Source organism: Hemibagrus wyckioides, linkage group LG06 (genome assembly GCF_019097595.1).
Source record: "Hemibagrus wyckioides isolate EC202008001 linkage group LG06, SWU_Hwy_1.0, whole genome shotgun sequence".
In the NCBI taxonomy this organism is placed as follows: Eukaryota; Metazoa; Chordata; class Actinopteri; order Siluriformes; family Bagridae; genus Hemibagrus; species Hemibagrus wyckioides.
The window spans coordinates 9,079,626-9,092,072 of record NC_080715.1 but is presented as its reverse complement, the minus strand read 5'-3'; the positions used below and the strand labels follow the sequence as shown (position 1 = coordinate 9,092,072).

The 12,447-nt window shown below is 40.8% G+C and overlaps 1 protein-coding gene across 6 annotated transcripts in view; it reads right to left on the bottom strand.

Moving 5' to 3' along the window:
- Positions 1–1,373: 1,373 nt before the first annotated feature.
- Positions 1,374–12,447, bottom strand: part of nr1i2 (nuclear receptor subfamily 1, group I, member 2) — a 45,693-nt gene continuing 34,619 nt past the window's right edge. For all 6 annotated transcript variants that reach the window (XM_058391807.1, XM_058391806.1, XM_058391805.1 and 3 more), the window contains 5 exons: positions 11,532–11,788; positions 10,419–10,564; positions 6,049–6,165; positions 5,666–5,771; positions 1,374–5,396 (listed from right to left, as the gene is read on the bottom strand). In XM_058391807.1, coding sequence (XP_058247790.1) covers positions 5,255–5,396; positions 5,666–5,771; positions 6,049–6,165; positions 10,419–10,564; positions 11,532–11,788 — 768 coding nt within the window. In that variant the 3' untranslated portion in view covers positions 1,374–5,254. The remainder of the gene's footprint in view (positions 5,397–5,665; positions 5,772–6,048; positions 6,166–10,418; positions 10,565–11,531; positions 11,789–12,447) is intronic.

The following is a 12,447-nucleotide window of genomic DNA, read 5'->3' as shown; positions in this document are numbered from 1 at the left end:
CACCTCACTGAATTGAAACCTTCTGTAGTGGACTCTGGGAATTACTTTGTACTGTATAACATTGTATACAGGATCTTGAGAGCATTTAGAGAGGAAATGTTAGTGAGATGCTGATGGTGCTTGGATTTGAATCTAGAGCCGTGATTACATCAAGAATTTAGATGATCACAACATGGGGTAGAGAATGAAAAGTAGGAAAGTGCAACATACAGTATCTCTTCACACATTATAAGACGTTCCCTAGGTCTTTGTGGATCGAAATATCCAGAATCAGATGAATTAAAAAAAGGGAGTCGCTAAGAAGGGTAGCGTATTTCAGTTATATTCGAGTTCTGGGGTAAAGGTGGTGGCATTTTAGCTCTTGTATGGCTGACAGGTGTGGATTCTGGCACTGTTGTGGGTCAGTTATGGCTGATTTCTGGTGACATTGTGGAGTTGTGGCTGACTTTTGGTCTGTTTCTGGTATTGGTCTGGTTGACTTTTGGCAAACCGCATTTGGGCCAGCTTTGGGCCATAATTCCATGTCGTATCTGGGCCAAACTTAAAGCCGAAACTCAGCCAGACTCGGCCCAGATCCAATTTGCTATCTGAGAACTTTGAGCGCCGGTCCCATCCCAAGCCTGGATAAAGTATCATGTAACATCATAGCATATTTCAGTTATATTTATTTCTCTTGTGTGCTCTGGAAGCAGTCTCTGGCAAAAGAGACCCCTTTGGGATTAATACCCTCTTAAACCAGCTTAAAATGGGAGGGTTGAGTCGGGAAGGGCATCCAGCATAAAACCTGTGCCAAAATCCAATATGCGGACTGTATCGCATCACCTTCTCATGCGAAACTAACAAACCCGGTTTGAAGAAGGCTTTTATATACTGTGTAGATTTTTAACCGGATCGATGTAGCTTTATTATTAAAAGTCACAGACATCAACCAACACAATAACTTTGAAAACATCCCATTTATTTTCCTGAGTAAGAGAGCAGCTATACAAATATTCACGAGAGAAAACAGACCTGAGTGGAGACACTGTTCATTGATTGTTCATTGTTTTGCGTGTAAACAGTTTTGTTTGCTTTGATAAAAGTCTACATTTACATTTAAAGCATTTCAGCAGAAACATTTGGCTGTTTTGTTTTTCTTTTCTTTTTTTTCCTGGCATCACACATTCACATTCACATTCATCACGTTATTAAAATAGAAGTATAGAAATCTGTGGTGTTTTTCTTAAGCCTTCTGAATAAAACCTGGGACTGCATTTAGAGCCGAGCTTCACACTTAGGCCACGAGATGGCGCTGTAACTTTATTTTTTAAACTAAATTACTGTGCAAAAACCCCATCAATCTCGTGCTGGTGAGCATGTTTTACACCCAAGTATTGTTTTTTTTTTTTTGTTTGTTTTTTTTGTGGCCAAATGTGCCATTTTTCTCCCTGATTGGCACACGTCTGGGTGAAAAATCAGCTTTGCGAAATAAAAATGCCATCATTTCTAAGTGTAGGTCATCTGAGGACAGATCTGAGTTTTGTTCTGGCTTTACACTCTGTAGTAGTGTCCATCACTGAGGTACATGATACATTAAAACTCTGACGAGATGAGACTTTCAGTCTGCAGTGTAAAATCTTCTCCTCTTACTGTAATGAAACATGACGACATACGACATCCCACGTAACGTAACCTCGAAGCATAGTCTCTCTTTTTACAAAACACACAATCAGAATATTTTTCAATGCGCAGCTGGCGTCATGGTTACAGCTTTAAGGTAATCGGCATGAGACTTTGTACGCAAAAGGCAAAATAACAGGAAAGCCTCTTCAATGCTTCATTTTCTTCTTAAAAAAATAAAACCATTATCTTTATTTTGACAAAAAGTTGCACCCAAATAACTTGCAAGCTTTATATACACCCCCCCCCCTTTTATTTATGTGAGTGAACTTTATTCCTGATTCATCATCTCAACCATTAGATCTTATTTAATGGTGGAAATAAAGGAAACCCCGGACCTCTGACATGAACCCTGCCTTGTCATGTCTTTGCATTGATTTGATTTCTAACAGGAAACTGGCCAAACTCTAAACTTCACAGTAGTCACGTGTACTTGCTTTCTTTAATGCTTGGGATGTGTCTCAATCAGTGTGTACACTAGATAGGGCACTGGAAAGGGCTCGCTCCCAACAGTGGGACATAGATGACTCAATTTCAGGTGGCATGACTACTACTACATAAAGGACTTACAAGGATACTTTTGACAGATACTGACCACTACAGACCGGGAACACCTCCACAAGAGCTGCAGTTTTGGAGATGCTCTGATCCAGTCGTCTAGCCATCACAATTTGGCCCTTTGTCAAACTCGCTCAAATCCTTACACTTGTCCATTTTTCCTGCTTCTAACACATCGACTTTGAGGACAAAATGTTGACTTGCTGCCTAATATATCCCACCCACTAACAGGTGCCATGATGAGGAGATCATCAGTCTTATTCACCTCACCTGGCAGTGGTCATAATGTTATGCCTGATCAGTGTATATAGAACATCAAATGAAAAACATCTCTAAGGTAAGTAGAGATTTGAAACCTACAACAACAATGTGTAAAGGATGATTCAGAGCTGAGAGGCTTCAGAAAATAAGACATCAATACCAAATGATAGTGAGCATCAACACTCCCTGTGGTGCATTGTGGGATATTTGTACGGAGCGAACTTTCCAGTGCATTGGATGGGTTTTGTGATTGAGAGAGAGAGAAAGGAGAAAGAGCAAGGAAAGAAAGTCCCAAAGAAAATGACCAACTTGCTGAATCATTGCTGATTGACCTACTGAACAAAGGGGGGGGGGTGATTGAGACACGCCTTCAGTTATACCTCCACTCAGGTAATGCTACAGAGTCTTGATGATTGTGTTCCTGTCAGTTTTAGACAACCGAGTGAGTGACGATTCCCCCATAGCACAGGATCCCCAAACTATCTGCAGACAGCATACTGAACAATAAACTCAGTATGGGATTATTCCATCAACCTAATCCAAGCGTTTAAATATTAGCCTCCTTTTTTGGATGTTTTCTGATAATGTTCCAGCTGGTGATTTCATATATTTTGTTCCTGAGATTTTCTTAGGTCTTATGGGAGTTAGATATGATGTTCAGATACGAATTTGTTTATAAATTTGGCAACTAAATTCGTTAGAAAACATTCCAAGCAGTTACAAAGTGTGTGGTACTAAAAAAAAAAAAAAAAAAGACGAAGAACAATCCTGTCTTGCACAAGAGTAATTATGACCTCGAGTGATGTAGCTGAAGTTGAGGAGCTGTCAAAGCAAGAATTTTCACATACTGTACCATGTAAGCCACGCCCACATCAGGTTATATCTGTATTTAGAGTAGTAACATGATTCAGCTGGTGTGATTGTGTTACAGTGAGTGTGTAAGATGATCGTCTGTGATTTTCTGCACTTTAAGAAAATGACAAAACTCACAGACTTCAGCTGCTTATTGAAATCCCCACAAACTCTGAGGAAAAGTAAACCTCGGAGTTAAGCCAACAAACCACGTATCTTCTTTTAAACTAAGCTACATCATCTACAACCTACTGACACTGTACAATAACACTGCTGTTAGTGGGTGTGGGTAATGTCCGGGGAGCTTATATTGTGTAATCTTGTGCATTCGAAGCAGCATCTCTGGGATATATTTAACATAACACCATTCAGTGACTAGCTACATGTAGTCAGTGTCATCAGGTAACTCCTGCAGAGGTCATTTTGTAGCTATCCAATTACAGACTATCATGTAGATGCAGCTATGCAGTTTGTCAGGCATTTCTGGCTGTGTGGGTGTGTGTGAGGTGTGTGTGAGGTGTGTGTGAGGTGTGAGATATGTGGTTTTACATTCCCTCCTACAACCTGCGATCACTTAATCACAGATGCCGGTAGCTTCTGCTCAGTGAGACACGAGGTCTCTTTCCAGAACCTTCTGAACTGAACGTCCCTCAGTGGTGGAATGATCTGGAACAAACTGTCCCCACTCCAAAAAAAAGCCCCACCTCTACTCTGGGCACTTCTCTAGCACTTGCATTGTCCTGTGCTCGATGGATCACTTTGCTTGTATTTCATCATTTCCAAGTCGCTTTGGATAAAAGGTCTGCTGAATGACATCATGAAAATGGAAAGTCTGTGAGTGTGTGTGTGTGTGTGTGTGTGTGTGTGTGTGTGTGTGTAGGGGTTAGAGTTTCACAGAATGAGTTAGATCAGGTCCAGCTCTACCCTTTGACTTTTGGACCCAAAATCTCTCGTTTCATGCACAGTATATAGCGGACATTACCAACAATATATTGTAGTGGGGTTAGGAATAGTCTGTAACATATCATTTATACAAGTCATGAGATGTGATTCTCCTCAATCGTACATGGCTCTAGTGGAATTTCTATTTGTGTTCTGGCTCAGATTAAGTGCAAAATTACAATTTGTGTCATTCCATCTGCTTGTAACCGCACATAGTAATTTCACAAGGCTAATAACACACACACACACACACACACACACATATATTGCGATGAGAACTAACATCATGATGCATCAACAGCTTTCCCTCTGAAAGCCACTCCAGTTTACTGTGTGCTTTTAGCATGTGGTGGAAAAAAAAACGTCTTCATCTGATTAAAAAACCGACATTTAACCGAACCAGCCATTCTCCACACAAACAAGCTCCGCCCCTACCGTTAGCCCCGCCTTCACGAGGCAGAGGACAGGACTTGCTTGTAGATCTGTCGTTTGTTCCACATTCCATTCCCACACAGCCTTTATCTCGAGCCTTTATCACGAGACTGCTTAACTACCAAGATCAACGTCCGTCAACATCCATCCCGTGCTACTTTTCTGAACTGTTACGAGAATATTTGCTTATCATTTGATACAAATGATGCTTGTAGGTTTGCCAAACATTTCCCTGTAATTTAGAGCCTAGTGGTCATTTTTCACGTGGGTCACAATATTATTAGCCTGTACAGACCCTTCCAAGTCGCTTTATAATCTTAGATTAAAAAGAAACACTTGCTTGTGACGTCACAATTCACGTTCCTCACTCTACAGTGTACCTTTGTGAGTAACGTTTAAAACGACTCGAGGTAAAGCTGCAGGAACACCCGTACTGAATCTTCGACCTCTACTAAAGACATCCACGGAAACAGAAACGATGCAACTCGAGGATGAGGGTTCAGATGCTCTTGCTGCTGTCTGTTCTGAGGTCTGACCTCTGGTACAAGGTTCAGCATTGTCTGCTCACAATCTCCAGAAGGAGTGGCGATATTTCTGGCTGGATGTCCTGGATCTGCAGCACTTGTTTAGTGTGTTCCTCGTTCATAGTCCTCATTTCGGTCAAGCAAGCCATGATTTTTGGGAACAGCAATCTGAGGGAGAAAGAGTTAAAGGTCAAGAGGATGGTTATGGTTGGGTAAAGTCTAAATGGTTGGTTTTAACAGTTTGGAAGATGACAGATGTCAAGAGAGAGGGCACAGAATTTCTGGATGTTTTTGTCATGTGGACTTCAAGAGAAAAACCATTCTATTTCAGGGTTTGGCCGTTTTACAACATATTTTATTTAGATTTCAAAAATTTTGACTCTTCTGCCCTTGAAGTTGAAGCACATTCATTAGGCTAGGAAGCCGTGATCTCTTACTGTTTCTCCGGGCCGCTCCTCTTCGCGCTGATGTATGTCTTTAGCGTGAGAGCAAATCTCTCCTGAAGCTCATCAACCTCTCTGTGCTGCGTCACACCCGGCCGGTCTGAACACACAAAAAAACTCCGATATTCTGCAAAATACTCAGAAATACTGTGATATTCATATACTTTCCGGCACAACTATTCTAACTTTGTCTGAAAAAATGGCTAAGCACACTTCTTAAAGTGTAAAACACTTATATTAATCCCCCTCATTCAATATTGTTTTGGACCCAGAAAGCCCTCATGTCAGCTTTTAAACTCAGCTCTATATGGTTAAAGATTAGGGCTAAGTTGATATGATTTGAGTTAGCATAGTGTGTGTAAATGTGAGTAGTGTACCTGGTGAGAAGAGTGAAATGGCCTGCATCAGGACATACTCTTCCTCGTTTAAGTGCAGCTTGCGCAGGGTGTAATGGAACTTCATGAGAGGGTCCAACAGGTGGCGCTGAAAACCAGCTGTTTGAGATGGAGCAGAGAGAAGAGAGTCAAACCGCTGCAAGCAGATAGACCTGAGAGAGTCATGTGTCTGTATGGGAATTACAGCACTTTTGTACATGGCTCCCCACTTTTTTGCAGAAAAGTACTTAGACAATTAGCTTCACTGCTGTTCTGTGTCAGGTGCCTGGTGTTATTCTCTCATTAAGAAGAAGAAAAAGACTTATCACATGACTGCACAGGGAAATTCTCTCAGAGGGTTGATGCTCAGGGGCCCAACAGTGGCAGCTTGGAAGTTCTTGAACCCCAACCTTTCAATCAACAACCTAGACATTTACATTACATTTAGGCAGATGCCCTTATTCAGGGCAGCTTACATTTTATACAAGAGAGCAACTGAGGGTTAAGAGCCTTGCTCAGGGGCCCAGTAGTGGCAGCATGGTGGCCCTGGGATTCAAACTCACAACCTTCTGATCATTAGTCCTTAACCACTTAACCACTAAGCTACCACATCCAGAGCCTTAACCACTTGGGCTACTACTACCCCATGTTATTATACTTAAAATTGAACAGATAAAATGATTGAGTAGACTTCAGGTGTAACGCCTGCAGGTGGTGTCTGTTGCTGCGTTAACTGTCAGTGAAGCAAGACATCACTGACCTCAAAAATCATAACAAACCCATCAAAGACATAGCAAAAACATTGGGATTGGCCAAATGAACTAGTTAAGTCATTCTTAAAAAGAGAAAAACACACTGATGAGCTCAGTAACACCACAAATGCCCAGAAGGCCGCTTACTCTAGTGTGATGAATGGTGAATTCATTCCCTGGTGATGATCTGGCAGCACCAGTGAAACATTTTGGTGCTGCCAGATCAAGAACACCCTTCAAGAGGTAGGTGTGTCAATGATGCAGGTAGGTAGGTGTGTCAATGATGCAGTTCTGGAACATCATTGGTAAAAAGGTGAGACAAAGGAGATGCTCATGATCTGAATCACACCAGCAGATCTTATAGCGTCCACCGTGTATACCTTCTAACGGATCTGGTTCCCTTATATTTATCGATGATGTGACTGCTGACACCAGCAGCAGGATGAATTCAGGTGTGTGTAGAGGTATATCATCTGCTCACATTCAGCCAAACCCGCTCCAAAACAACCCACAACTTGTACTTGCGATGTGGAGAATTCTGCAAAGTCAATCACCTGACGTGAATCCAGCTACATTTCACTTGCTGAAGGCAAAATGACTCAAGAACATGCAGGAAGTGAAGACAGTTGCAGTAAAGACATGGCAGAGCATCAACAGGGAAGAAAGCCAGAGTCTGGTGATGATTTCAGAGTTCCAACCACTGAGCTACTACTTCATATCCCAGACACGTAACCAGTGGTGGTGCTTTTCATTAAACAATCTTCTACATGTATAACATGAACTACAGGGTAATTTTATGTAATAAAATGAACATTCTGTGTAGCTGTAATGTATTACAGATGACATATTTAACGACAGTTCTGAGTATCCTCCACCAAGATCCTTTTTTTTGTTTATAAGAAGAAGGATTTCTATTAGCTAAACTCTGAGAACTAATTAGAACATGACTCCCTTATTGCAGTGACATGATCTCTACACCCACTTGTATTTTTTAATGAAGCACGATTTATCGGAGAAGCAGTCTAAGGATGATTTATCTGTCTCGTGTGTGGGAAAATGTTTAATAAGCATTAGCCAGTAAAATATGATTATTTAACTAGATGTAATTTGTCATTTGGCCTGTGTTGGTCAGCTGAATAATGCTTAAAGGGCTGCAAGGCAAGGACACAGTCTTGTATACTGCAGAGGAATGAGGAGAAAGGGTGAAAGGTGAGATTTTCTGTTCTGATATGTGCTGAACTGATCTAAACAAAACAGATTCTGGATTAAAATAGTGCTTCAGAATGAGTGCTGTGCTTGATACGATGGCTGTGATTGGCAGCTGTTCATCATCCTTTGGCTATAAAGTATATGGAAGCACTTGGAAAAAGTGTATGGGAAAAAAAAACCCCAAAATCTTCAATACTTCATCCGAATCCATTTGTCTTGATAGGATTTGAGATCCTCTACGAAACTCCAAAAAGTCAAGCCTGGGACTTAGCAACAGGACCTTGCAGTCTATGACACTGAGGCAGCATCAACTACATTATTACTATTGTATTATAAATAGGACAAGAAATGACATCAGCGCATCCCTGGTGGATATGATGAGGTATGACGCTTGTCCTTTCTACAGTAAACACATCACAGATTGGCTTTACAGCACAATTGTCTCCAAGATGATACAGAAAATCTCTGCTCAGGCTTCAAATCAGCTAGCTTTCTCTTCTGAGCATGACCTGGCATGGAGAAAAGGCCATGTATTACAGTGGAATGACATGTACTCCTACGCATACATGACCTTTATTAACAGCTTGGTTGTTCTGCAGGTGAGATTCGGCGTCTCTCAGCGAGAGGTCTGGCTGCCGGTGGCATGTCTGAGTGACGGGATCTTTGCCTTCCTGTTCTTCATTATTACTGTGCAATACCCCTCACTGCTTTCCTCCACCAAGCCCAAGCTTGTTATCGTGTCCTTTCTTTACAAATCTTGTTAGTGAAAGTGTACAGAATCTGTGAGCCGTGTCCTGAGGAGATAATAATGATCGGTTGCAAACCGCAAAACAACTAGGAGTCAGGGCTACATGATGAGATTAAACCAAAGAGCTAAAATCTGATGGATGTTAATAGCATGATGACGTTGTAGGGTAGTAATATGTAATATATCTCATTGAAGTCTCACTGATGGGGTAAAGGCACAGTCAAGCTACAGTTTTCATTCCATTGACTCCAGTCTCCAGCATTTGCATGCGTTTGAATGGAACACAAAGTTCAGTGTGAAGAGATTTCACAGTTCGCTCAAGCTCTGTGAACTCTGTCCTGTGAATTTGCATCATGTGAAGACGTTAGACCGATAGAAAATCGGCACGTCACCGTGTGACCCCTTCAGAAAAGTCCAATTCCAGTGCCTTGGCGCTAATGTGATCTGGTAGCCACCCATATTCGCAGTGAATTCCAAAGAAATTTGATGATGAGTATCTGCACCTTCAATGGGGATGATTTAAGAGAAAAATTTCAGCTAAAAGAAAATCAAATTCTGAGTTTTAAGGATTTGAAATTTGTGTTTTTAGTGTCATAAATAAAATTAATTTAGTGATGATAACATTTGGTTTAAGAACACACTTCTCTGTTCCTTCTTAATGCAATTTTTAACATGATGCCAGCTGGTTCTGAAGAAAAGCTTTCTCTTTTTCTACTGGACAACCAGTAATCCCAGAAGAGATGTCCACCATCCTCCCACATCTTAAACCAATTCCACCAAAAGAGACGTCTACTATCATTTGGTCAACACATTACATAACCTTCTGTTCTAAATTAAGTCAAAAACTTGTGAGGTTTAGTATATGACCATAACAGTCCTCTTTTACTTATCATGGAAAACCAAATTTAACATCGTGCTCACTGCAGTTTTCTATCCTCTCATGCTACTTTTCATGCTTAAAACGAGCCAAACATATTTTTCCTACAAAATTTCCATTACCTGAATCATTGTACCAGACTCTCAGCTTTGTAAAGCTCAGTGATGAGCAGGAGCTTGAAACACTTTTTGTGCACTACAAGTTTTCTGGTGCATTAGCAGTGCATTAACAGTGTTTTTCCAGCATCACCACATCTCAGAAAACCTTGGATCAGTGGTGCATCAGGAGTGCTTACTGAGCTGTACGAGGGAAGAAAACTTACATTATGCCAGAATCTCAGTCCCTCAGCTGATGAAATACAAACATCCACTGAGGATCGCAAACTATGGATTGTCTAGTTTTGCTTACAGAGGTCTGGGCTTCCACACAAAAAACATGATCATCTAGTTGAAACTAGCATACCAAACATGGCCATTTTTCAAATGCATAAAACTTTTGGTGCTAGAAAACTGGTGCAACAGAAGCTAATATTTCCTAGGGGGCAGCTAACGGCACAAACGCAAACTGAGCCTCCATTTTTAAAAGTTAATTTCAGAAGACATTAACGTAATAAACCGATTTTATTTGATTGAACTGATTTGAATGAATCAAAATGAGAGTTCGTTTTGCTGCTCCAGAGGTCTTTCAAGCTGTTGGTACAAAGAAATATCCAAGGTTCTTGTTCTTTAATAAGCAATAAGAGATCCTCAAAGCAAAGCCTTGTGTCTAGCGGAATGCTGAGACTCACCACGCTGCGCATCGTTCACGCAGTACTTCAGCGAGCCGCATTCCCAGATCCCCGTCATTTCGTTAAACAGCATGTTGAAGCGCATTTGGACGATCTCGAACGTACAACCTTTCAGCAGTGAGATCTGATCCTCGATTGGCAGAGCTCTGCACACAAAACACACTTCCTTTTTCAGAAGGACAATACAACTCACTGGATAGACAACAAAGCATTCAAACACATCATGTCTGTTCAAGCCCATAGCATTTGTTAGAATGTTGTTGTTATTACTGTATTACCAACATTTAAGTCTTTTTACCAGCACACTGGAATGAACATTTATGGGACATTTTCAGTCAGTATAAACAAAATACTTATCACCGCAAGTCTGATATAAAATAAGTCAGGACTCTGTTGGCTTTCAGTGTGTTTTTTGTGTGAAGCTCCGCCCCATAAAGTACAGATTGGCCTGTTGCAGCCTTGTTGCTTACAAACTGTTAAAAATATATTGGATGATTATTGATAGAGGCTCTGCTTCTGGGTGGAGTTTCATCACTTGCTGCTCCACATGGACAACCTGGAGATACACGAGATTTTACGCCTTTTGTCATTTTTACGGCTGTTCCAGCTGGAAGATTCTGAATTATAGAAACTAGGGAGATCTGTTTTGGTTATTTAAGGTTTTTCTATGGGATCTTAGAAAATATATTATTGTTGCAACTTTCCTATTGGACATTTAACATCTGTCTTAAGTTATTTACATTTGTGGCATTTGGCAGACGTCCTTATCCAGAGCGACTTCTTTTTTCTTTTTTTTTATACAACTGAGCAATTGAGGGTTAAGGGCCTTGCTCAGGGGCCCAGCAGTGGTAGCTTGGTGGACCTGGGATTTGAACTCACAACCTTCTGATCAGTAGTCCATCACTCCAAATAGCTTAATATATGTATAAATCTAATACACAGTCAATCTTGGCAAAATAGTTGTATTTCAAATTAAATAAATAAATAAGCCATACTCTCCTGGACTCTCAGACTCCACAGCCTGCTTTGTGGTGTTACAGAACACAACCCTCCGAGCCGAGATCACGACTTAATACTGAAAATATTTTTTGAGAGTGGCATGTAATCATGTACCTGAAGGCACTGATGAGCTTGGCGTAGCTGATGATGTTCTGGATCATGTAGGTGCTGAGATCTGTGATGTGAGGGAGGCTGGTGAACTTGACTTTTCTGGCATTTTCTTTTTCCTCGCTTTGAGGTGTCCTGGCAGTGGAACCGAACCTGATGCCATTCTCTACAGGGTCGTCTACCTCCTCCTGACTCTCAGCCCTAGGAGAAAACTGGTGGCTGGATGAAGGCTCCTTGGTGTAGTAAACATCACGGTCAAGCGGCTGTGGACCAAACGCAACACCTCAGCATGGGGAAAATGTCATGTACGGATAAATAACATCATTTTATATCCTGTGAGCCAAATCCAGGGTTTTTTTTATGAGCTCAGAGGTTTGATTTAAACTCCAGCTACAGAAAGTTGTTCTACAAATTTCTATGTCCAATAAATTACAATCTGAAACAAGTCACAGCAATTGAAGTATTTGTATTCACACTAGATTTTGAAAAGGGCAATATTTTAATCCAACCTAATATTATACAAGTGTTATTTCCTTCAAGACTGTATCTGTTCCTATACTTTAGCAGAGCTAAAAAATGTAATGGTCTGAAACAACAGGTTCAATGTTTTTATTTATTTTTTTTTTAGAGAAAAATCTTAAGATGTAAATACCAGGAAATAAAACCTGGAATCCTAAATCCCCATCTCATATCCACAATGTAAATTTAAACACGAATGTCTGTGGTGTATAGCACCTATTGGCCTTCTCGTTCCAATACTTTTGGAGAGTTTGACTGCCTGTTTCAGATTTCCTCTGTTCTTCATGTTCTATTTTTTGTTTTTTTATTTTTAGACCTGGGTCTGAGAGTGTGGTCACTACTTGCAAATAGAGAGCAGATTCTTCGTCTAATTTCACGAATGAGCGAATACCTGTGCGTGATT